At 34.6% G+C, this 22,630-nt stretch overlaps 1 protein-coding gene and 1 pseudogene across 1 annotated transcript in view; one reads left to right on the top strand and one right to left on the bottom strand.

The window, feature by feature from the left end:
- Window positions 1-5,385: 5,385 nt before the first annotated feature.
- The window catches only part of LOC149225634 (delta(3,5)-Delta(2,4)-dienoyl-CoA isomerase, peroxisomal-like), a 101,204-nt gene continuing 83,959 nt past the window's right edge, over window positions 5,386-22,630 (bottom strand). The window contains exon 2 of the mRNA XM_089377215.1: window positions 5,386-5,421. Coding sequence (XP_089233341.1) covers window positions 5,401-5,421 — 21 coding nt within the window. The 3' untranslated portion in view covers window positions 5,386-5,400. The remainder of the gene's footprint in view (window positions 5,422-22,630) is intronic.
- The window catches only part of LOC149225636 (elongation factor 2-like), a 70,388-nt pseudogene continuing 68,450 nt past the window's right edge, over window positions 20,693-22,630 (top strand).

Raw genomic sequence — 22,630 nt, 5'->3', positions numbered from 1 at the left:
GAATTTTCGATGCGAGGAGACCTTGACAAGGGAGGGGTCACCTAAGGGACTGTGTAGAAAAGAAGGGGATGTCCACGGAACTTGGAAGGTGTGTGACTACACAGAAGGGGATGACCGGATTTCCTGAGAGACTATGTAGCATGAGAAGGGAAGGTCGAGGAATACATTTGTTTTGGTCACTAACATTGTCAGATGGAATCAAAAGCACATTGGGAGTGTGCCCTAGAACAATGAGTCGGTAACTGTTCACTAAGAGAACAAGTAGCGCAAGGATTGTAGCGTTGGACATTGGATGCGGATATGCCTTTGGCAGTAGTTCTAGGCTTCCTGGGAAGGAGGTGGATCCTAGTATTACTTTTGAGAGTGGTGATGTGAGCCTCTGGATTCCTTTTTTGCTGATGCAGGTAACATATCCTTTTATTTGTTGGTTGAGAAAATGTGCATATATGTATATGTGTATATTATTGTAAATATTGGATTGAGTTGAATTTATAAAGCTCCATAGATAGTATTATTATTTTCTAGTTGAAGTAAATGTGTATGAGTATATATGTGGTTGTTATTATAAATACCATAATGAACTATGTTAGAAAGCTCCAGTAAACGGTATGTTTGTCATGTTTTAGAAGTGGTCATTGTAAACATTGTAATGAGCTATGTTATAAAGCTCCATAGGTAGTATGTTTTGGTTTTCAATGGTCTTGTTGGTTATAGGTGTCATAGAACAATGAGGATAGTGTTCTCCCAAGGGGGAGGGTTTTGTAACAGCCTTGGTTGAATTTCCATGTAAAAAAAATATAAGACCAAGGTCATGGGATACGTATTCCAAGTTGAATGGTGGGAAAAGCGTCCTAGTGGGTGTCACTTTTGGTTTATTATGGCTAAGGAAATTGGCAAAGGTATCGGTAAAGAAAAAGTGGTAATAATTGGCATTCTATTTATGAAAATAACGGAAAATAGGAGAAAAGGAAGGTGAAAGGTCACAAAATTGCATGTGAGGAAAATTGAAGTAAAAATGAAGGAAAATGAAGAAATTAGAGGCCTAAATAATAAAAAGGTTTTTGACGATCAGTTCATGGCTTTTGTCAGTTTAGTTTTTGGCACTCTTATTCTATTCTCTCTCTCTCTCTCTCTCTTACTCTTGCACACTTAGAGCTTTCTTGGAGCACTCTTGGAGGATTTTGAAATACTTTGGATTTGGAGAAAGAAGGCAAAGGAAAAGCAGGAAAGTGCAAGGGGACAACGGGATACTTTGCAGGTATCGAGTTGCATGTATGGTTTCCTTGCTATTTTTGGCATGAATGTGGTTTCTTGGTTATGAGTTGTCATTGGCATGGAGGATTGCTCAGATTGACAATGGTTTTGCCTGGCCTTGCCATTTCTTGGATAGTCATGCTGCTGCAGGTTTTCCCATTTGTTTTCTGATTGGTTCTCACTTTCCTCATGGTTGTGGGTTGAGTTAAGAGCCTTGGTTGGAAAAACACTCTAGAAGCCTTGGAATAACTTGGGTTGATTTACTAGTCCTGGAGCCTTGGCTTGACAAATGCTCTGGAGCCCTGCGATAGTTATAGGTTGAGTTACTAGTCCTGAATCCAGGTTGGAACAAATGCTCTAGAGCCCTGCAAAACTTGGGTGGAGACCAATCTGGTTATGGTTAGTGATGTTCAACCATGAGGTGGAATCACTAATTAAGAGTTGAGGTGGTTTGGCCTCTGGAAGCCATGGTTTGGTTTTGGTTGGTTTATTCCATGAGATCCCACATTCATGCCTGGAATATGGCACAGGGGTGATTGGTTGAAAGAAAGATTTGGTTCAACCCAATATATGTTTGGGTGGTATGTGGAAGTCCCTGACTTGGTTGGCATTTCATATTTTAATAATAGGTATTTTCTATTGTGATCTATGAGCATATGTATTGATTATGACAGTGATACTATGACTGAGTTTCCATGGTTTATATGTTGGTTATTTTCTATTTATATGTTGGTTATATGATGTATAATGTTTATGGATCTTGACATGTTTGATGAATATATGAATGGTATGATTGGACTAAAAAATGTTATTGCAGCTATTATAAGAGGGAATTAGACCTTGGTGAATCTTAGATAAGTTTCAGACACCTATATTTATATATGCATTCATGACCTTTAGATTACATGTTTGCCATATGTTTGATGAAATGTATGTCATGGTTAGGCTTGTTTAGTTCAAGTCCTTGATCAAGATTTGTGTTAAAGGATTTGTCTTTATGTTGTTTATTGTTGTGGATAGTGTCATCAAGTTCTGGCCAGTGATCTGGAGTCTAGCTCTGAAAAGGTGGCACAAATTTCGTGGTTGTAGGCACAAAACTAGGAAATTGGGACTGCATTCGCTCCCTTGTAGGATTATGCATGCGAATGGAGGCCTACAGTCGTATGGATGAAGGGTTCTACATGTGACTGGGAGTTTATGTTAGTAAAAGAGTAATTTGACTCAAGGTTTGGGCACCTAGAGGGGTGGTTTAGCTCTTGTGGTTCATGTAGCTCCCGAGGAAGGTCAGTGGTTTCAGTTTCAAGTTGATTCCGCTTCCTTAATTGTACTTAGGAGGTTAAGTCTTATCATAGTAACTCTTCATCACATATTTACCCTAGTGGATCGGTGAACTTGGGAAGTGTGGGACGAGGGTGTTATAGAACATGTCGTCTGAAGCTTAGAATCAAAATCGTAGCGGTGGTCGTTAGATTGTCTTGCCTCCAAAAGAACAATTTCTCTCCACACTTCAAGAGGGACCGCATCAAAAAAAATTCCAACAGAATCAAATGCAAAAGGTTGTGTTCGCTTAGAGCCAACATAACCCATACTACCCCTCCTACTCATCATTCTCTAACAAAGAGGCATGATGGTTGTAATAGGAGAGCAGACTAAACAAGAACACGAACCACGAACCACGAACAACAAAACAAGATGACATACAAATGACGAACCCTTGCTCCACAGAAGACGAACAAATTCAAGCAAATATCCCAATTCAGGACAACTCAATGACATAGGACTCTAAATCCCTTAGAACCAAACTAGATTTTTATAAAACCCAAAACCCAAACTCATGACAAGATCGTTTTGCTTCCCCATAGCATAGAAATTCTTGTCCAATTTGGCATCCAAAAAAAATAAGAGGAGTATCCCTAAGATAAGAGGAAAGGACGCCCAATAATAAATAACTAGGAGTTCCTAGAAAAGAAACTAGCTAAAACCCAACAGAGCCGACACTTTACCAAGTAAGACAATTCCCTTATTAAATATAAAGAAACAATTAAAAAAACCAAGTTGAAGACCAAATTCACCAATAATATACACTAGATGATGTCCCAAAAAACTCAAAAGAGTCAAATGCAAAGCTGCAACACAATAACAAACCAAGCAATAGACTTACTGAATGTAAGGATGAACTGAAGCATAACTAGTGTAACAATATTCAGAGACAATTGGTGAAACATGGTACACAATACCGATCTGCGTCTTAACAGCTTCCCCAGATAAGGCACAATCTCTTGAAGAAACCCAGTTGTACCCACATGCAACATATACACAAATAACAACCACACCAAACAATCCAAGGTAAAGGAGGGCGAGGGTGCAACCTCACCACCTTTCCTATAGAGTATGTACTTTTGCCACTCCAGAGAGACAAGCCAATATTTATAACAAGTAAACTTGCAGTATGCCATCCAATGCCCTCCACCAACCTTTTGCCACACCATAACGGATTTGAGACTCTTATAGACAGGGCTTTGCTTACAAAGAGACGTCGTTAGCCTTAGTAATAACACCCCCATCGGGGGAGTTTAGTAGGTGCACTTACTTCAAGAAAACATTCTAAATAAATTTGGTTAGTAAATTGTCCTTTTAATAATAATATTCTTTAAAAAGAAAATAAATGAAATATAAATTTTTGTATTTTATTTAAGTGAGATATTTTTAAGAGACAGTTATGTGATAAAGATGGTTTACAATATATTATGTGCTTTAAAACTTAACCAATTTGAATGTTTGTAAGTGTTTATATTGATGTGATAACATCCTTTCACAATATTGCTCTAATATTGTAAATGAATTGAATGTCATACCATGTGGTCGATCTCCAATACTAAAATAGTAAAAAATTAATATCATATTTAGTGGATAGTATTTGGTTGTTATTTGTGTCACCTTATAAGCTATTTTGTTGCAATGACATATTTCTATCTTAATATTTTTGCCCCATATTTAATTACTTCTATAAATTATATGTGTTAATATTGTAATTTAGTTTTTGTTACTATAATCTCACATACATACATAATAAATGTAAAATGAAAATAACAATAATTTATAAAACATATTTATATCAATAATTTTATTAATCTAATTATTAAATATACTCTCTATATTGATAATTTAAAATAATGTTTTCACTAATTAAAATGGAAATGTATTATTTTTTTCTATTTACAGTGAAAACATTAAATACACATTAATTAATTAAATATATATATAGATAGTTAAACTTAATGTATATTTTAATTAAAATCAATTCTCATACTTCAAATGTAAACGTTCTTAGGTTTTTCTTCACAAAGTTGTCACGACTTTGGATGAATATATCTTTAGTTGAAATAAAATTGGCAAAGAGATTTCTATGTATATGGTGCTAATAATTTCATTATGTTTTGAAATTTTATATTATTTAGAATGTTGAGAGAACGAATAAATATTATGAAATAGAGTTGATATGTTATGATAACTTTTTAGGGTGAGTTGAGTAAATTAATCAAACTCAAAGCTAATGGTTTGACAACTCGGAAATTAAAACCTATGAATAGAAACGCATCATATATGGTATTATGTTTTGGAATCTTATATTATTTAGGATTTTTTTTAATTGTATTTATATAGAAAATATATTTTGTACATTATTAAAGGGTGTATTCGGTAGAATATTGTTTATGTTTTGATGACGAATTTCATTGGTAGGTTCGAAATGTTGACGCTCAAATAATGCTTATGTGATTTATTCGCAAGCTTCTTCAAAAATTATTATGGATTACAAAAGTCTTAGATCAAATAATTATTATCTTGTCAAAAAGGTTTTACATTTTTTGTGTATCAACCATATAAATAAAACTCTGTTATAGTGTTTTTAAAACTAGCAGCCTCTGATAACAGTAACAAAAATAACATATGAATTACGTACAAATTTTTTTGTTGTGAAGCATCCAAACAAAAACAATTTTGAATAGTCTCAGAAATTAAACATGTGCTACAGAAAGGATCTCGTCCATGTAAAGCTTGTGGAAATACAAATAATGCTCCACTCCAACAAATTCAACCACCTTCCATAACCCCTAATCCATACACAACCCATCCTTAGAAAGCTTGTCAGCATCCCCATTTCGTTACCTGTAAACATGCATGCATGTAAAGGAATAAAACATATGCTTCAATATTAATAGGTCCTCCAAAATATGAACAAGGGATATGTTCTAACATAGTTGAGCCTCATTGACCCAATTCATCACCAACAAAGAACCACTAAAAAGTTGAAGTTAATCACACCCTTTCTCTTGAGCAAAAGAAATAAGAGATTTGCATGTTGATAGCTCTGCCCAGTTGTGTGTACCTCTACCCAAGCCCACCTTAATATAATGATGCTCTGATTTGCATGTTGAGGGCTCGCTTATATACCTAGGGAGGTGCCCCTTCATGAAGGGTCATGTATTTTGAGACATGCCTCCTCAATACACTAATCATTGTTGAACTATTAATTATTAATTATTTACATTCATAACATTGCCTTCCCCTTCAGAAAATATTTGTCCTCAAAGCTTATTAATGAAAAGGTTTGATATATTTTATGTCTTGTAATGTCTTCTTATCTTTCTCGTTTCTTGGAACCGTCATCCTTGGTGATACCAGATGGTATGAATTTTTGAGTGTGGTACTAAATTGTCGTTCTGTGGAATTATCTAACCATCCCAAATTATCTTTTTGTGGGATTTTGCAATTACTGGAAACTTGGGATGAATTATTATCACAAGATTGAATTGTGTTGACATCAATATTTTTCGAAACATAAGTTGTTGTTTCTGCTCTGGGTGATATAGATAAGAAGACTGGTTGAGATTTCTTCTCTTGTGATTCAGATGTTGATAAGGAGTTCTTGTGATTTGATTTTCCCTTATCATGCGTGTAGCAATTTCCATATTTATTTCAGGTACTAATGTTCTTGAGTTGGTTACATAATCTTCACTTGGAATTTTCATCCTCTGAAGCACAACATTTCAGAATATGTTTTTACTTCAATTGGTTTATCATCTTCTTGGATTGTGATATTGACTAGATCAATATTTGTTCCTTTTTCTTCAACTTGGACTCTTATGTCTGAAGATTTTGATGCTTTTTTCATGATATATTCTTCAAATTTGTTCTTCAACGATTTCTTATCATTTTTAAGTTTCTTAATTTGAGTGAGTATACTTTAATTATGATTTCTGAGATGTCGGAGTTCTTCAGTTTCTAATTCATCAACCTTATTCTCAGTGTTTTGATGTTCAAGCTTTTCATTTTTAAATCTTTGATTTGTTCTATTAACCTTTGATTAAGGGTTTTTAAGCACAAATTTTCTTCTTCCTTTTATGATAGATTCTCATTAAATTTCTTCTTCTATTTTTTTCTTTGCATCTTTGGACTTCTTCACCTTTGCAAGTAAGTTTTGTACTATGGTCCCTTAGACACAAAAAAAAAAATCATCCTTTTCTTTTTTTGACACATTGTATGTATAACATATCTCTGAGGTCTTTAGGTTTCTTTTTTGATACCTCAATTTTTTGTTCAAGTTTTCCAAGTTCTTCCTCTAATCTTTTCATTCGCATCTACTTATTACTTTGACGTTCTTCCATACTAAACAATTTCCCACATGTTAGACAACATATTTGTAATTTTTATGAATCCACCCATACCCGATTTCCATTTTATAAAATGAACATGTAGTTCAAAATGTTTACTTGTTTATGGAATTCATTTTCTACTCTTCTTGACTTCTTTGAAGTATATATTTTCTTGCAATTTATAAATTAAATTTTTTTATCTTTCTTATAACTATACACTATAAGCTCTTCAATAATTATGAAGATATTGGTTGAATAACGATATATATATATATATATATATATATATATATATATATATATATATATATATATATATATATATATATATATATATATATATATATTTCTTTTTTCCAATACTGTTAAGTATTTTGTTGACTTCCCCTTTAATAATAATAATATCTTTAATTTTTATTTTTTTAACTTCATTTTAAAACTTTTTAATTTAATAACTTCCTTTTCAAGTTGTATATGATATTTATTTAATTCCCTTTGGTACAACTATGGCTTAAATTCATTCAATAATATGACAATGAATTTCAACCTTAGATGACTTTGGTTTAATTATTAATTAATGGATGGTTTAAGTATCGAGGGTCGCATTGTTTTGAATTTGGTTGCCTCCTCCTCGAGTTATATATATATATATATATATATATATATATATATATATAGATATATAGATATATATTTGTGAATTCTCGGCTTGAATTACTGCTTAAAAAATATACATGAGCTTATCCTTGCTGCTAAGGGCTGCCCTCTTGAAAAAACGATCCAATAGCACAAGTTTAATGTCTTAAGATTAAACATGTATCTCCTAGCTAATTTGTTGTGAGATATGCTCATAACAACTTCCTCTACTTCATGATAGGTGATTTCCTTGAGGAGCATAACATTTTTCTTTACTGATATTAGTTAGTTGCAGAATGTGTTGGGTTATTTTACAAATATCCATCCATCTATCTGGGAGCGGCTATTTAAGAAGAGTGTTGAAATGTTGTGAGAGGACATTGGATATCTCTTCATTATTGTGGACTCGAAGGTTAGATATGAAATTCCTCTGACAGTAGTTGCATATAGATCTATGAAATAATTTAGTATTGCGCTCATCTTCTTGTAGCCGCTGAACTCTTGATTTTTGTTTGTAGAGGATTTCCTCTTGCAGGTGTTGTTCCCTTAATTGATGTTTTAGTGTCCCTTCCACATATTTCAATTGATTGGAGAGTCCTACATTAATTATAGTTTGTTTCACTTCTACCATTTGTTTTTCTAGCTTATGTTTTTCCTTGAAGATATCTCCAAAGCCATCCTTATTCCACACCTTCAATTTTTGCTTGACAAATCTGAGGCGTTGTTGGAAATGATACATGATTCAACACGTGATACTTATTGACTTTTAACACCAAGATTCCATATTGGAGAAGAAATTGGGATGCCACAACCAGAAAGCTTCGAATCTGAATGGCCGATTCTTGGGCGAGGAGGACCATCCCATATGGGTTACTATAGGTCAGTGACTTAAATCGTGGCTAGGAAGAATCAAGGCATCCATAGTAAGTCTCGAGATTAGAATAGATTTTCAGATGAGGAATCGTCTAGTCTGGATGCTACCTGCTACAAGCCCCCTCATCTATTATTCCAGGTGTGAACACCATTGTTTGTTTGAATGTCTACTAATTTAGCAACATCTATAAAGGATTTGAAGATCCACACTTCCTCCTCTAGGTGTCGAAATCCTCCTTTTTTCTCCTGAAGTGAATAGATTAGGTTGAAATCACCCCTATGATCCAACGATTCGAGAGAATCATCCTCTCTGTCAAGGATAGATTAGAAAGAAAGGTTCTTATCATGAGGAAAAGTTGGGTCATATATGTTAGAAATATAGCCATCTTGCAAGGAACCCATCAGTTGGAAACATGCTAAGAGAATTATGGGATGAGAGAAGGCATATGTGACTATGATTGTGGCAGGATTCCATATAATGGCTAGGCCCCCTGAGGCACCTTGGGCATATTGAGCAAAGAAGTCGCAGTTTTTCCAAAAGGATGGTATGATTTGGGTAAGATGTTGATGAGTACATTTTGTTTCTTGAAGTAACAAAATGTCAAGATTTTATTTCGAGATGAGATTTTTCAGGATGCAGTGTTCAAATTTTCTGTTCAATCCTTGTTCATTCCAGGTAATTATCCTCATCATTGGGGTTTAGTGCTACAAATCATATGACCACTACCTTAGAAAATGAATGCACAATCAAACTTGTAGGTTACTACACCATGGAAAATATTTGGTTTCAATCTCCTCGAGTTAGATATCAACAAGATTGAAACCAACAATTTTCCATGGTGTAGTAATCTACAAGTTTTATTGTGCATTCATTTGTTAAGGTAGTGGTCATACGATTTGTGGCACTAACTATTCTACTGACGACTATGGTAATTGTGGAAGGCTAGACAGTTGGAGTGGTGGCACAATGTAATAATAATAATAATAATAATATCCATTTTTAAGGTCACAGCCAAGCCAGACACCAAATTGGTGTATGAGACCCCCTTGTTTGTGGGACAAGGGACCCACCTCTGCGCAACGATTTGACTGCTAAGTCCACGAAGGCATACATACTCTACCCCCCTCTAGTTTTGAACCTGTGGCCTCTTAGGAGGAAACACATGCTCTTAACCATTAGGCCCACTCAAGTTGTATGTTTTCACCTAGAGCATGCCATTGGAGGAGTTTGTAGTGGCGGCTAGATAATGTTACAACATAGAAGCACACCGAAAAAGGTTGGAAGACAACAAGGAAATCAAGCTCGACAGAAGAATGAGGCTGCGTCAACACTTTTTTCTATCAACGATACAACATTGGTTTGTCAGTTGTGGTGGCACTATGTTTATCCATGACACGAAAATGGTTTGTTGGTCGTCGAAGATCGTGGCAGCAGCTAAGACTTTCTTTTTTTTTTCTTTTTCGTTTTTATTTTATTTTATTTTATTTTGAATTGAACATGTAATGGCTTAGTACTAACAAATCTAGAATAGGGATCAAAACCCTTACATAGTTTTTCCAGGACAATTTTTTTACAAACCAACGAGTATTAAAGGAATTTACAGACTCTAGGATTTCTATTTCAAATTAACCTAAAGAAATTGACACTAGAAATCCTACAAAAACTTCCGAGGATATAAAAAAATTTACATTGTATCATAGCAAAATATATATTTAGAACTTGACACGACAAATCAGAGCTAACATCAATTAGTCCCACTAGTGTCGTCATCCCTGAATTGATGATCTCTCTTCCCTCCGACAGCAATGTTGGTGCCTTCTTCACCTGCAATCTCCGGCATATTTCTAGACCTCGTGATCTTTAAAGCTACTAGACGTTCTCCAACAACATGTATTTCCTCCCTGAGGTTGTCAATCGACTGTTCCATGCCAACTTGCTGCTGGAGAAGCTTGGCTTCTAGAAACAAATGAAATGACATGTGGTACCTCTCCACCATGTCCTCAAGCTTCCAAATGGAGAAAATAAAAGCATGCAAAGCATCCAACAACGTGTATAACACTAGAATGACCTCATTGTTATCAGGAGGAACGTGAGAATTGGTCATTACAGAATCACAGTCATGCACACAATTACACTGACCACAAATAAAGGAAGAGCATGTAACTAAACTAGCGTGAGCCAAGAACTCATTTGCATTGTGAGGAATCCAAGTACTTGATATATAGGTGAGGTCCATGCAAAAACACGAGCCAAGCAACCACCGAATATCTGCCTCCATTAACCAAGGATTGGTCGAACAAAGGGATTACAGGAATGAGGAGGCGTCGGTTGACTTCCATAAATCCATTTTTCCAACCAAGGCTTTACACATAAAAACTGAGGAGAACCAGATCATATCTCACTAGAGGAGGCGTAAATGAAAATGACACAGATGTCTCAGAATGATCATAGAGACTAGACACTTGAGGTCCTAATAAATAATACATGCCATAAAATAAATAGGTTGGAGATTTGGAAATCATCGGTAGTTGGATCTCAATTTTTTTGGCCACCATGCATAAGGAAGATATAAGAACATGCCACATAACCATCGCTGCAAAATTAATGAAATTTGTTGTGTCTTTGATCCTTTGAAGGGAGATATTCCAAAATTCATACTTGTGCCTATTTGGAGCGAAGAAGCCCCATGTCGTCCTTTTAATATTTGTGAAATTCATGAGCACTAAGGAATTGGATAGAAACAAACTATATTGTCCATTTCAAGTCTTCCTTGCCCCATGTTAGAACCTTTTTTAGCAAGCTCATCCACTCTAGCATTCAATTGTCTGAGAATATGGTAGAATTCAATCTTTTCAAATTGGGAAGCAGAACTAAGCACTCTTAGAGTCATTGGAAGAGATGAGGATCTCATTAGATCTTTGGCATTCATCATTTGATGGATGACAATCACATAATCTCCAAACACTGAGAGCCTTTGAATTTTATTTTTTATAGCCACCTCCAATCCTTACCATGGTGAAAGGAACTTTTTCATATTATTGAATGCAGTTCCTAACTCCCATGCAAATTTAGTCACTATTTTTTCATCGGGGCTTATAAGAACCCCTCTTGTTTTTGTTTTTTTAAGTATATATATATATATATATAATTTTTCTTTTTTAATTATATATATTTTTGAACTTTTTGCTTTTTTCCTCTTTTCTTTCTTTGTCTTTTTTCTTTTATTATATATATCTATATACATATATATATATATATATATATATATATATATATATATATATATAGTAGAAAAGAATTGATATGAGACTGTGATTACAAATTAGGGCCCACTTATACACTTAGGCAGGTGTCTCTTCATGAATGGTCATGTATTTTGAAACATGTCTCCTCAATAAACTAATCATTGTTTAACTATTAATTATTAATTAAACATTCATAACAGAAAATTTAAATGAATATAACCCAACTTAGGTGTATACATGCGATGTGGAGCATATTCCCAAACCAACTCATCCTTTCTATCATTTAATCTAATGTAATTGAAGACAAAGCATCCAAGTATCTAGACCATTTGTCTTGAAAAACCACCTGAAGATTTAAAGTTGAAACTATCAACCAACCTTGACACCAAAGGGTAGTCTGAGCAAGATTATTAATATGAGAAATTATGGAATATCCTTGATCTCTCATATTATCAATGAGGGCTTGTGATACTCTATGTTTGTCACTACTCCCCGACCAAGGATCTAACCCTAGCCTAACCTTGTTTCCATTTCCGAACTTCCATGTCAAACTTGAAGCAATCAAACCAAATGAATTTAGAGCATCCCTCCATACAACTAATATATTTTGTCGCAATTTGTCCTGAAGCCGCACCCAATATTCCAGGGAATAAGGGGAAATATACTTCTGGTATACCACCATTGTCCAGATACTGTGTAGAGAGAAGCATCCACCCACACTTTGCTGCAATGGTTTTTGAGAACATAGAAATATTTTTTAGCCCCCACCCACCCAACAATGTTGGTACAACAAAATGATTCCACTTGACTCAAGGAAGGACAAAATGATCCTGGGATCTTTATCATAAAAACTTGAAACAGATCCTCTCGGCTTTCTCTAAAACACCTTTTAGAATACAAGCCAATTATATCCAATAAAATAGAATAGCTTCAAGGACTATATTATGCACGATGTTGAGAGAACAAGTAAAACAATAAATATTATAAATTAGAGTTGATTTGTTATGATAACCTTGTGAGCAACTTGACAAAATTATTAAAACTAAGCAACTTAGAAATTAAATTTTATGAATAAAAATGCATCATATTTATATGTTCGTTATATGATATTTGGCTTAGTTTGCTTCTCATGTATATTTAAAAAAAAATTCAAATTCGAAGTTCAAGTCATTAACAATTTGTTGAAATAAAGGCTTTCACTTTATACGAGAGAACTTGGTTTCTTATTTGTGTTTGACTCTAAACCATAATATAATTGCTATTTGTAATATACTCACTTACAGGGATGGAATTTGACGAGCAAAATGCTCGTCATAGGGCATTTTTCCTATATTTGATGTTTAAAAGTTTTGGAAGAAGGTCGTCTTTGTTATCATTTTCCTAAAACATTATTAATACTCAATTAATTAGCAAAATAATTTTAAAAGGGTGTTACTTTGTTCCTTATTTGTGCTTGGGCCATGTGCTGGCTCTATCAATCATAAGAATAATTTGAAAAGGGTGATGCTTTTTTCCTTCTTCCTTACTGAAATCGATGCTTCTCTATTCTGATATGTGATTGGAAGACCTTAGGGGGATCTTTAAATGTGATTATTAGATTATCAGTTCATTTCATTTTGGGTTCACTCCCATGCTGGGTTTTGCATTTAATTTTACATTGTCCTTACATTTGCTATGTGTAAATAAACATATCTAAACTTATTTTATGGAAATAAATATATCTTAAGCTTTTCATATGGGCCAAAATAGAGTTTTCCATTGTTCCAAATAAACTGAGTTGCAATCATAAAAGAATCATATGATGAAATTGTCACTTTGGAAGTTTTAGAAATATTTGATGGTATTTATTATTTAGTGACTTAGCTAATGCACCATGGTTGTTACAATGCTAATAAGAAATGCTTCCAAAGTGTTGGTAATTGCCTTGATCTCGTGGTTGATGGAAGATGCATGTTCAAGTGTTCTTTATACATCTGCATTGAAGAAAGGTTGAATTCTATTTTATTCTCGAAGCATATTGTCATATTTATCAAAATACAGTCTTGCATTATTCCCAATAAATACGTTGCAAAAATATACAAATCTTAAGATAAAATTGTTGGAATTCTGGCAAATATCTGAAATTATTTAGTGACTTGCATAATGTACCCATGGTTGTTACAAAGCTAATGAGATATTCTTCTAGATGATTGATAATTTCTCTCATCTCTTGATTGCTAATAGGATATGCTTCAAGGTTAGTTATAATTGCTATCATAACTTAGTTATTGCATATTTTATTGTTCTTAAACCCACCTGCACTGAAAAAGGTTGATGCAAATCTTATTCTTCACAAATCTGCAGCAAACAAAGGTTCCCTAAACATAACTTAGTATAAGTCAGATAGATTAGACATCTTCTGGTTTCTTGTATAAGATAGAATCTACCTTGGATCCTTCCTGTACATAGCTTAAACTTAGTCTTCAAGGGTGTTGTTGATGGTTTGCACTCACTCATCTTAAACTTCCTAAGAAATTATTTATCGTACTTCCCTTGAAAATAAAGGATATTGTTTCCCTTTTGTCATGCCTCCAAACTAAGACAATAGTATAGAAGTGATTAGGTGCTCAAAATTAGGTTAAAAAATAAAAGTGTCAGAATATTCATAAACTTAGATTCAGATCGAAGAGCTCATCATTCTGATTCCAACGGTGCAAATGACACTCAAATCCGATCTCATATGCAGAAGTTAGAGCAAGTCAAAGTTCAGGTTTGACTTGGACACATGGCAAGATTGGATGATGTTTCAAGGTCCTTTAGCGAATGAGGAGGCGCCAATTGGCAGGCCATCATTGGTCCCCACATTTCATAAATCGCACATCGATGAAAGGAGGTGTTACAGAACCGACCCCCAGGAAGATCAGGGTTGCATTGCGATAATTGCATATTGCATATCGCAACAGGGAAGCGGGTCGGCATTACAGAATTGGCCCTCGGTAGGTTTGGGTTGTGATGCGATATTGCCATCGCAAATCGCAACGCAATGAAAAGTCTTGCGTATACAAGACCTTGGTACTCTGTCGATTGCAAAAGCATCCCGAACAGGGAAAATTTTAAGAACCACCCTAAATTTATATGTATAATAAATGGGCGAATCCCCATGATACATAGGAAAAATGGGAGGTGACTTTATCACTAATATAATATGTATATATATATATATATATATATATATATATATATATATATATATATATATATATATATATATATATTTCGGCGAATCCCTCACCAGATTACATTATCTTGTAAGATCTTGGAAAATCTTTCACTGAATAATAAAACATTGTGAAGTCTTGGCGAATGTTTTGTTAAAGTATGAAACCATATATGATAATAATAAAACATATTCATTACATTGTAATATACTAACATACATGTTTCAAAAAAAGAAACATAATTTTCACTTCCTACAAACAATGTTGCAAGTTTTAGCGGCCATTTTTGTCATGGTAGGAGAGATTAATGTTTTCTCCACCACTTTTGTTAAGCTACCACTTTTGCCAAGCTATCAAATTTCTTTTTTATTCCATAGACTCCAACTACGAGATAAAAAAAAAAAAAAAAAAAAAAAAAAAAAAAAAAAAAAAAAAAAAAACACATCAAGTTTGTTTACCCCAACACGCCAACAAGTAGCAAGCCCCAACTATGTAATATAATGCAGTAGTAGGTATCCCAAAGCCCTGAAGGGGATCTAATGGAAAGAAGTGACCGTTGTCAGAAGCCTTCCAATCAATATATAAATATATAAATGTATATTTATTATTATTTTAATTGGAAATCTTCAATTAAATAATAAAATTTAATTACGTCTCTCCCAATCTAAATTTCTTATTATCATAATTCACTACCTTCATACCATTTTTAACAGCGTTGTAACATGTGGATTAATTTCCTTTTTGGTGCACAATCTCCACCTTTTAGGACAATATGGTGCAGTGAACCAACCCCTACAGATCATTACGACAAACTAAGAATAGCAGAGAAGATGAAAGGTTGTACAAACCAACATATTTTTCAAACAACTAATCCAAGATCAGTACCTTAACTTTTCCATGAAGATATCATATTGAGAATGTTTGAAAAATGGTGGGAAATCTGGGTAGCGACTATCTCTCTTCTTCGAGGGTGATGCAGAGAGAGTTAAGATTTCATTGCTTTGAAATTTTTTTTGTTAAATAAAAAAAACCAATATTAATGGAGATATCGTTATTTTTTACTAAATTTTGTGAAGTGACTAAATGTAGCTTTAACCATTCACCTTAAGATTTTTTTTACATTATAATTTCCTAAGTCTATTTAATATCTTCATTATCATAAAAACCAACCTATATCCATCTTAGCTCCACATCTACCACTCTGAGGGATGAAATCTATTTATCCCTCCCAGCACTTGGTAGACCCGGAATTAAGATGGATCTAAGTTGATAGAATTTCCCCTTTAAATAGTCTATGCTCACATGAATACCATGGTATTACCATGGGTCAATACCATGGGTTATCATAAACCTGAAGCTTAAAAACTTCTATTAGTAATTTATAAAAAATAATAAAATTAATAATTGATTTTTATTTTATTTTTTTATTTTAACCAAGTTAAAATGTTTAAGTGACATTAAATTACAAGATCCATTTTTACTCTTGATCTACCAAGCCCCGAGAGGGATCAAATATTTTTTCGCTCTATGTTAGTTTGCATATCACGATATTTGATCCATAGTAAAGATGGATCTATGCTAGTTTAATTCCCCCCTTTAAGTAGGCGGCGTTCCATGTGAATACCATGGGTCAATACCATGTACCATCTTTATTTTTATTAATACTAATATTAGGGTTAATAATGTTTTTTTGCATGGTATTAATAATAATTTGGCCCATGGTATTTGGCCCATAGGCTTCACCTAAATATAACACATTTTTTGAGTGTTCGTAAATATAAGGTGGCTTATGGAGTAAATATAAAAAATGTTTTATTTATTTACCATACCTCTCGTTTACTTATATTTTTATTAATTTACCATACCTCTTTTATAAATATGGTATTTGGCCCATAGGATTCAGTTAAATAAAACCTTTTTTTTTAGCCTTCTTGAGTAGAAAGAGGGTTATGGACTAAATATAGAAAGAGGTTTTATTTATTTACCATACCTATAGTTTATTTATATTTTTATTTATTTACACGCTTGCGTGTTCATAAATATAAGGTGACATATGGAGTAAATATAAAAAAATGTTTTATTTATTTACCATACCTCTGGTTTATTTATATTTTTATTAATTTACCATACCTCTTTTATAAATATGGTATTTGGCCCATAGGATTCACTTAAATGAAACCTCGTTTTTTAGCCTTCTTAAATAGAAAGAGGGTTATGGACTAAATATAAAAAGAGGTTTTATTTATTTTCCATACCTCTAGTTTATTTGTATTTTTATTTATTTACCATACCTTTGGAGTAAGTATAAAACGAGCTTTTATTTTTTTACCATACCTCCACTGTATTTATATTTTTATTTATAACTATCATAAATACATTTTCTTGAAAATGTGGGCGAATGGAAGATTGCAATTCCTAATTTCAAGGGCTAAATTTACTTTTTTTACCCTCTCGCTTAAAATAAGGTGGGCTAACCTCCATACCTAACTTTTTTATAAAATAAATTTGAGGTGATTTGTAACAATGTACTATGATACAAAATATTCGCCCAATAAAAATATAAAACCCCTTAATTTAGCCCAAGGGTGAAAATTCGCCCCTAAAATTTTCCATGATCCTGAATGCAATACATTTATAAGCTCCAGTAAAGAGTTCTGTCGGCTCCGTCGAATCGCAATCACATATCGCTCGCCTGGTTCACAGTCCATAAGACTACAAGACTCCACCGATTGTGATTTGCAATGGACAGTCGGTGCTGATGGATTATGGCTCGTCGCACGGAAAAATTCTCACTCAGTTAGCGGATTTTTGGAGCGAAAATGTGGGTTCATGTCAGATGTGGAGCAATTTATGGAACGAATAGTGGAAAAACTAGGGGAAGTCATAACTTCTTCAGTTTTTCACGAAATTGGATGCAAAAAGAGGCTATATAGCCATTTTTGGACATTCTGAACTTATTGGAGTAGGTTTTAGAAGCGTTTGAGCATTATAAACACAATTTTTTACACTTTTGAGAGTAATAGAGAGGCCCAAGCCATTGGAAGCTGGACCAAGGAGACGTAGCCCAGGAGGGGTGAACTCCTTTATCATGTGCTTGTTGTAATGTTTTTTGATTATGTTCTATATATGTTTATGCTGATGTTCATTTTATGATTTATGTTAAATTGCTCATAAAATTAACATAAAAACTCTTCATTTCACTTGCAAAAATTCATGAATTCTTAAGCACAAGGAAAGCATTTTGTTAATAATATGAGGAAGATCTTAGCACTGCAAACTAATATTCTAAATCATATCAATTTGGTATCAAAGCACTAAGTTTGCTTTGTGAAATAAGGATTTAATTATTTGCAAGTTTATGTCATGCTTACAAGGTTAAAAATCAAAAGAGGTGAAAGAAAGCTGGTTGGAAGCCATGAAGTTGGGTCAAGGGGAAGAAGAGAAAGGTTGACACAATCTCCAACACCAGTTCAACCTCAAGTTGCAGTTGAGACTCCATAGATCATGTCTCATGAAGGATAACCTACAAACATGACAGAAGATGAGAAGACCTTCAGAAAGGCTTTCTTTGATATGACAGAAATGGTGAAGGTCCTTTATGAAGAGAGGAATACCAGGTTGCAAGGAGAAAGTTCCAAACCTCCCAACGGAAAAGGCTCTTCGGGAGGAGTTAATAGAAAAGGAGGTAATGTAAATGGAGACAAGCCTCCACCCTCTCCACCATCTTCTTCATCTTATTCTTCACAAGCATCTTCAACCTCTTCCACTAAAACAATCCTTACTCATACTCATCATCATTCTTCAAAAGGAACTGGTAAATCACCTTTTTTAAAACTTGATGTTAAATTCAAGTTGCCCATGTATAATGGTGAAGTGAATGCAGAGAATATTGATAATTTGATTCTTCACTTGGAGGTCTATTGAAGGATTCAAAACCTTCAATAGTTTGACATAAAGATTCAGTTAGCTTCCTTAAGAATGGAGGGTGCAGAACTAGTATGGTGGGAATCAAAGACCCAAGAGGAGATTAAAAAACATAGTAAGATCTCTATTTCTTGGAATGATTTCATTGTTTCAGTAAAAAGATAATTCTACCCTCTATCTTATATGCAGAAATCCTTCATGAGTTGGAAACACATTAGACAGCTTAAAGGTCAAAATGTGCAAGATTACACCTAAGAATTCAGAAAAAGGTCTTTGATGTTAGGTGTAGATTTGAAATCACAGGACACATTTCTGAAGTACATAGTGGGTTTACACAGTTACCTTAGGCATACTATCTTAATGTTTAATCCCCGTAATCTAGATGATGTGTGTGTGCAAGCCACTCATCTTGAGGCAAGAGGGAAAAACGTCTCAGAAGAAGGTAGTAAAAAGTCATTTAAGGGTAAAGAGAAAGAAAATGGTTTTAAGGGAAAGAAAATTGCATCCATTAAAAAGGAATGATAGAAAACAATTTGTAAACATTGTTCCAGAGAGGGTCATGATGAAGCTCACTGTTGGAAGCTTCATCTTGAAATGAGACCAAAAAGAAACAACAACAAGGGAAAAGAAAAGACAATTCCAATCACTCAATAAGAGGATTTGGGATTTGAATTGGGTGATGAAACAAAAATCACAGCCATGGGGTTTTAAGGAAAGGAATCCATTACCAGCACTAGTTTTTCAAACTCACATATTGAAACTCCAAATGAAAAGAGGAGAATAGAACTGTTTCACATAAGGGTGATATCGAAACATAACAAGATTGATACGCTATTTGATAGCAGCTCTCAAGCCAATCTTATCTCAGAAAACATTGTTAATAGTTTAAATCTGGAAATTGTTCCACAACATAAACCGTATCCACTTGAATGGGTATGTGACAATGCCCAATTGCGGGTTACGAGAAAGTGTAAGCTGAGATTCGCCATCATTGCTAATTTCAGAGATGAAGTGGAGCTTGACGTTGTGTCGTTAGATATTTGTGGCATCATTTTGGGAAGTCCATACCTTTATGAAAAAAAAGAAATTCTCCATCGACATGAAAACAAATATCACATATTCAAAAATGGAGTAGAATATATTGTGAGAGCTCATAGAAAAAAAACAAATCTTTCGATTGTTAATGCAGGGTAGATGAAAAGACTGGTGAATTTGAGCAAGAATCTTGTGCTTCTCATGATCAAACCCGAGAATGATATTGATTATGAAGCATTTGATGGTTGTAATTCGAATTTGAAAACTGATTTGGTTGATGCTGTTAACCAATCTGATGAAATGTTTCAGGAATCAAAGGGATTACTTCCCAAGAGGGGAATCCAACATGAGTTACAGTTGTAGCAAAATTGTCTTCTTCCTAACATTGGCATGTACAGGATGTCAGTGATGGAAAGCGTAGAAATTAAGATGCAAATCCAGGGATTGTTGAATAAAAGGATCATTCGACCTACTCCTTTACCGTGTGGTGCACCTCTTGTTTTGGCGCCTGAGAAGAATGGTAAGCATTTCCTTGAATGGGATTCAAGAAGTGGTTTTCATCAAAGTAGAGTTGTTGAAGGAGATATAGGGAAGACAAAATTCAAAACCAGGCAAGGTTTGTTTGAATGGCTTGTTATGCTTTTCGGTCTTTTCCATGCTCCTACTACTTTTACGCATATGAAGAAATATGTGTTGAAGCCATTTCTAGACAGGATAGTCTATTTGGATGACATTTTCATTTTCAGAAAATTTCATTATGAACATGTCATGTGTGAGAAAAAAATACTTGATGTCGTATGTCAAGAACATTTGTTTATGAAGATGTCAAAGTATATGTTGGATAAAACTTCTTTGATGTACTTGAGCCGTGAAATGGGTTCTTCCAAGCATGTTCAGGTTCCCAAGGGCTTTTTGGCAGTCTGCGTGGGACATGGAGAAGGTGAGCTGAAGCTAGACCTCTCCAAGATTGAAGTCGTAACAGTCTATGGTGGTATTGACTCCATTCCTGTAGACACAGGTGAAGGAATCATACATCCTCGTGAAGCCGCAGATGCCTTTGCTCTGCTCGTAATTTACGTAGGCAGGCTCAAGATAGTCATTTCGATAAGAGGTTTTTTTGGAGCAGCCCAATGTTGGAGGAGAAGTTTTGTTAATTTTTCTTCTATTGTAGTTCATTTTCATTCGTTGGAAGTTGTGCAAAAGGTCTTCTAGTGGGGAGGAAAACAATGAGAGGCATTTGATGCTTTAAAACAAAAGATTAGTACAGCTCCAGTACTTGCTTTTCCAAACTTGAGACAGTCATTTAAGTTTCAGGTTGTTGTATGTGTCTATGCCATGGGCACAGTCTTTTTGCAACGTGGTAATCCCGTTTCTTTTCATTAAGAAATTTTCAATGATAAAGTGTTTAAGTTGCAGCGATAAAGGCACTTCCATTGGATGGGTTTTATTCTACTATTGCACTCGATCAAAAGGTATATGAAATGTATAAGCGACAATTTTGTCGATGTACTTTATAGGCCTATAGTTTGTATAACTATTTTCCTCAAGCATCATTTTGTTTTACATGAAAGTTATGTTTAGAAAAATGCATACTTTCAAGAAGTATATTCAAGCTTGAGTCAAAGGAATCAAGTGGAGGAATTTGTTTACTATTTGCATCATAATGTATTGTATCATATTGGTAATAAGGATGTTTCTACTGATAGTAACAAGGACAAGGCCAAAGAGTTCATTGAACGACTCCAAATGGTACATCAAACAGTGCAAGAATAACTTGAAAAGGTTGAAGGCAAGTACAAAGAAAGGAACGACAAGAATCGTGGAGATCACAAATTCCAATTCAGTGATCAATGGATTGAGATTGGAAAGGTGATGGAATTGTACCCTCACCTGCTCATCAATTGAAAGTGATATTTTGGGGTCTAAAAGACTTCAAGTGGGGAGGAGTTCTCAGGTGCTTAAAATTAGGCTAAAAGATCAAAGTGTCATAATCTTGATAAAATTAGCTTCAAATCAAAGAGTTCTTCATTATGATTCCAACGGTGCAAACGACACTCAAATCCGAGCTCATATGAAGAAGTTAGAGCAAGTCAAATTTCAGGGTTGACTTGGACACCTAGCAGGATTGGATGATGTGGTAAGGTCCTTCAGCGAATGAGGAGGCACCAAGTGGCAGGCCACCATTGATCCCCGCATTTCACAAATCGCACATTTGCGAAGGGAGGTGTTACAAAATTGGCCCTCGGCAAGATCAGGGTTGTGATGCGATAATCGCATATCGCACATCGCAACAGGTAAGCAGGTCGGCGTTACAGAATCAGCCCCTGGTAGGTTTGGGTTGCAATGTGATATCGCAATCACAAATCGCAAAACGGTTCAAAGCCCCACGTATACTAGACCCCGGTGCTCCGTCGATTGCGAAAGGATTCTGGCCGCGATACAATTATACGCTCCGGTTAAGAGTTTCGTCGGGTCTGCCGAATCGCAATCGCACTGTTGGACTCCGCCGATTGTGATTTGTGATGGAAAGTCGGTGCCGATGGATTATGGCCCGCAGCGCAGCAAAATTCTTGCTCAATTAGCAGATTTTTGGAGTGAAAATGTGGGTCCTTGTCGAATGTGGAGAATTTGTGGAACGAATGGTGGGAAAACTAGGGGAAGTCATAAATTCTTCAATTTTTCACCAAATTGGATGCAAAAAGAGGCTAGATAGCCATTTTTGGATATTCTGAACTGATTGGAGCAGGTTTCAGAAGCATTTGAGCATTGTAAACACAGATTTTTACACTGTTGATCATAATAGAGATGCCC

Source organism: Pinus tabuliformis, chromosome J (assembly GCF_031772625.1).
Source record: "Pinus tabuliformis cultivar Carrire ecotype Pingquan chromosome J, CPIR1, whole genome shotgun sequence".
Taxonomy (NCBI): domain Eukaryota; kingdom Viridiplantae; phylum Streptophyta; class Pinopsida; order Pinales; family Pinaceae; genus Pinus; species Pinus tabuliformis.
Note: the sequence above shows the minus strand (reverse complement) of the source record. Positions and strands in the feature narration are given on the sequence as shown.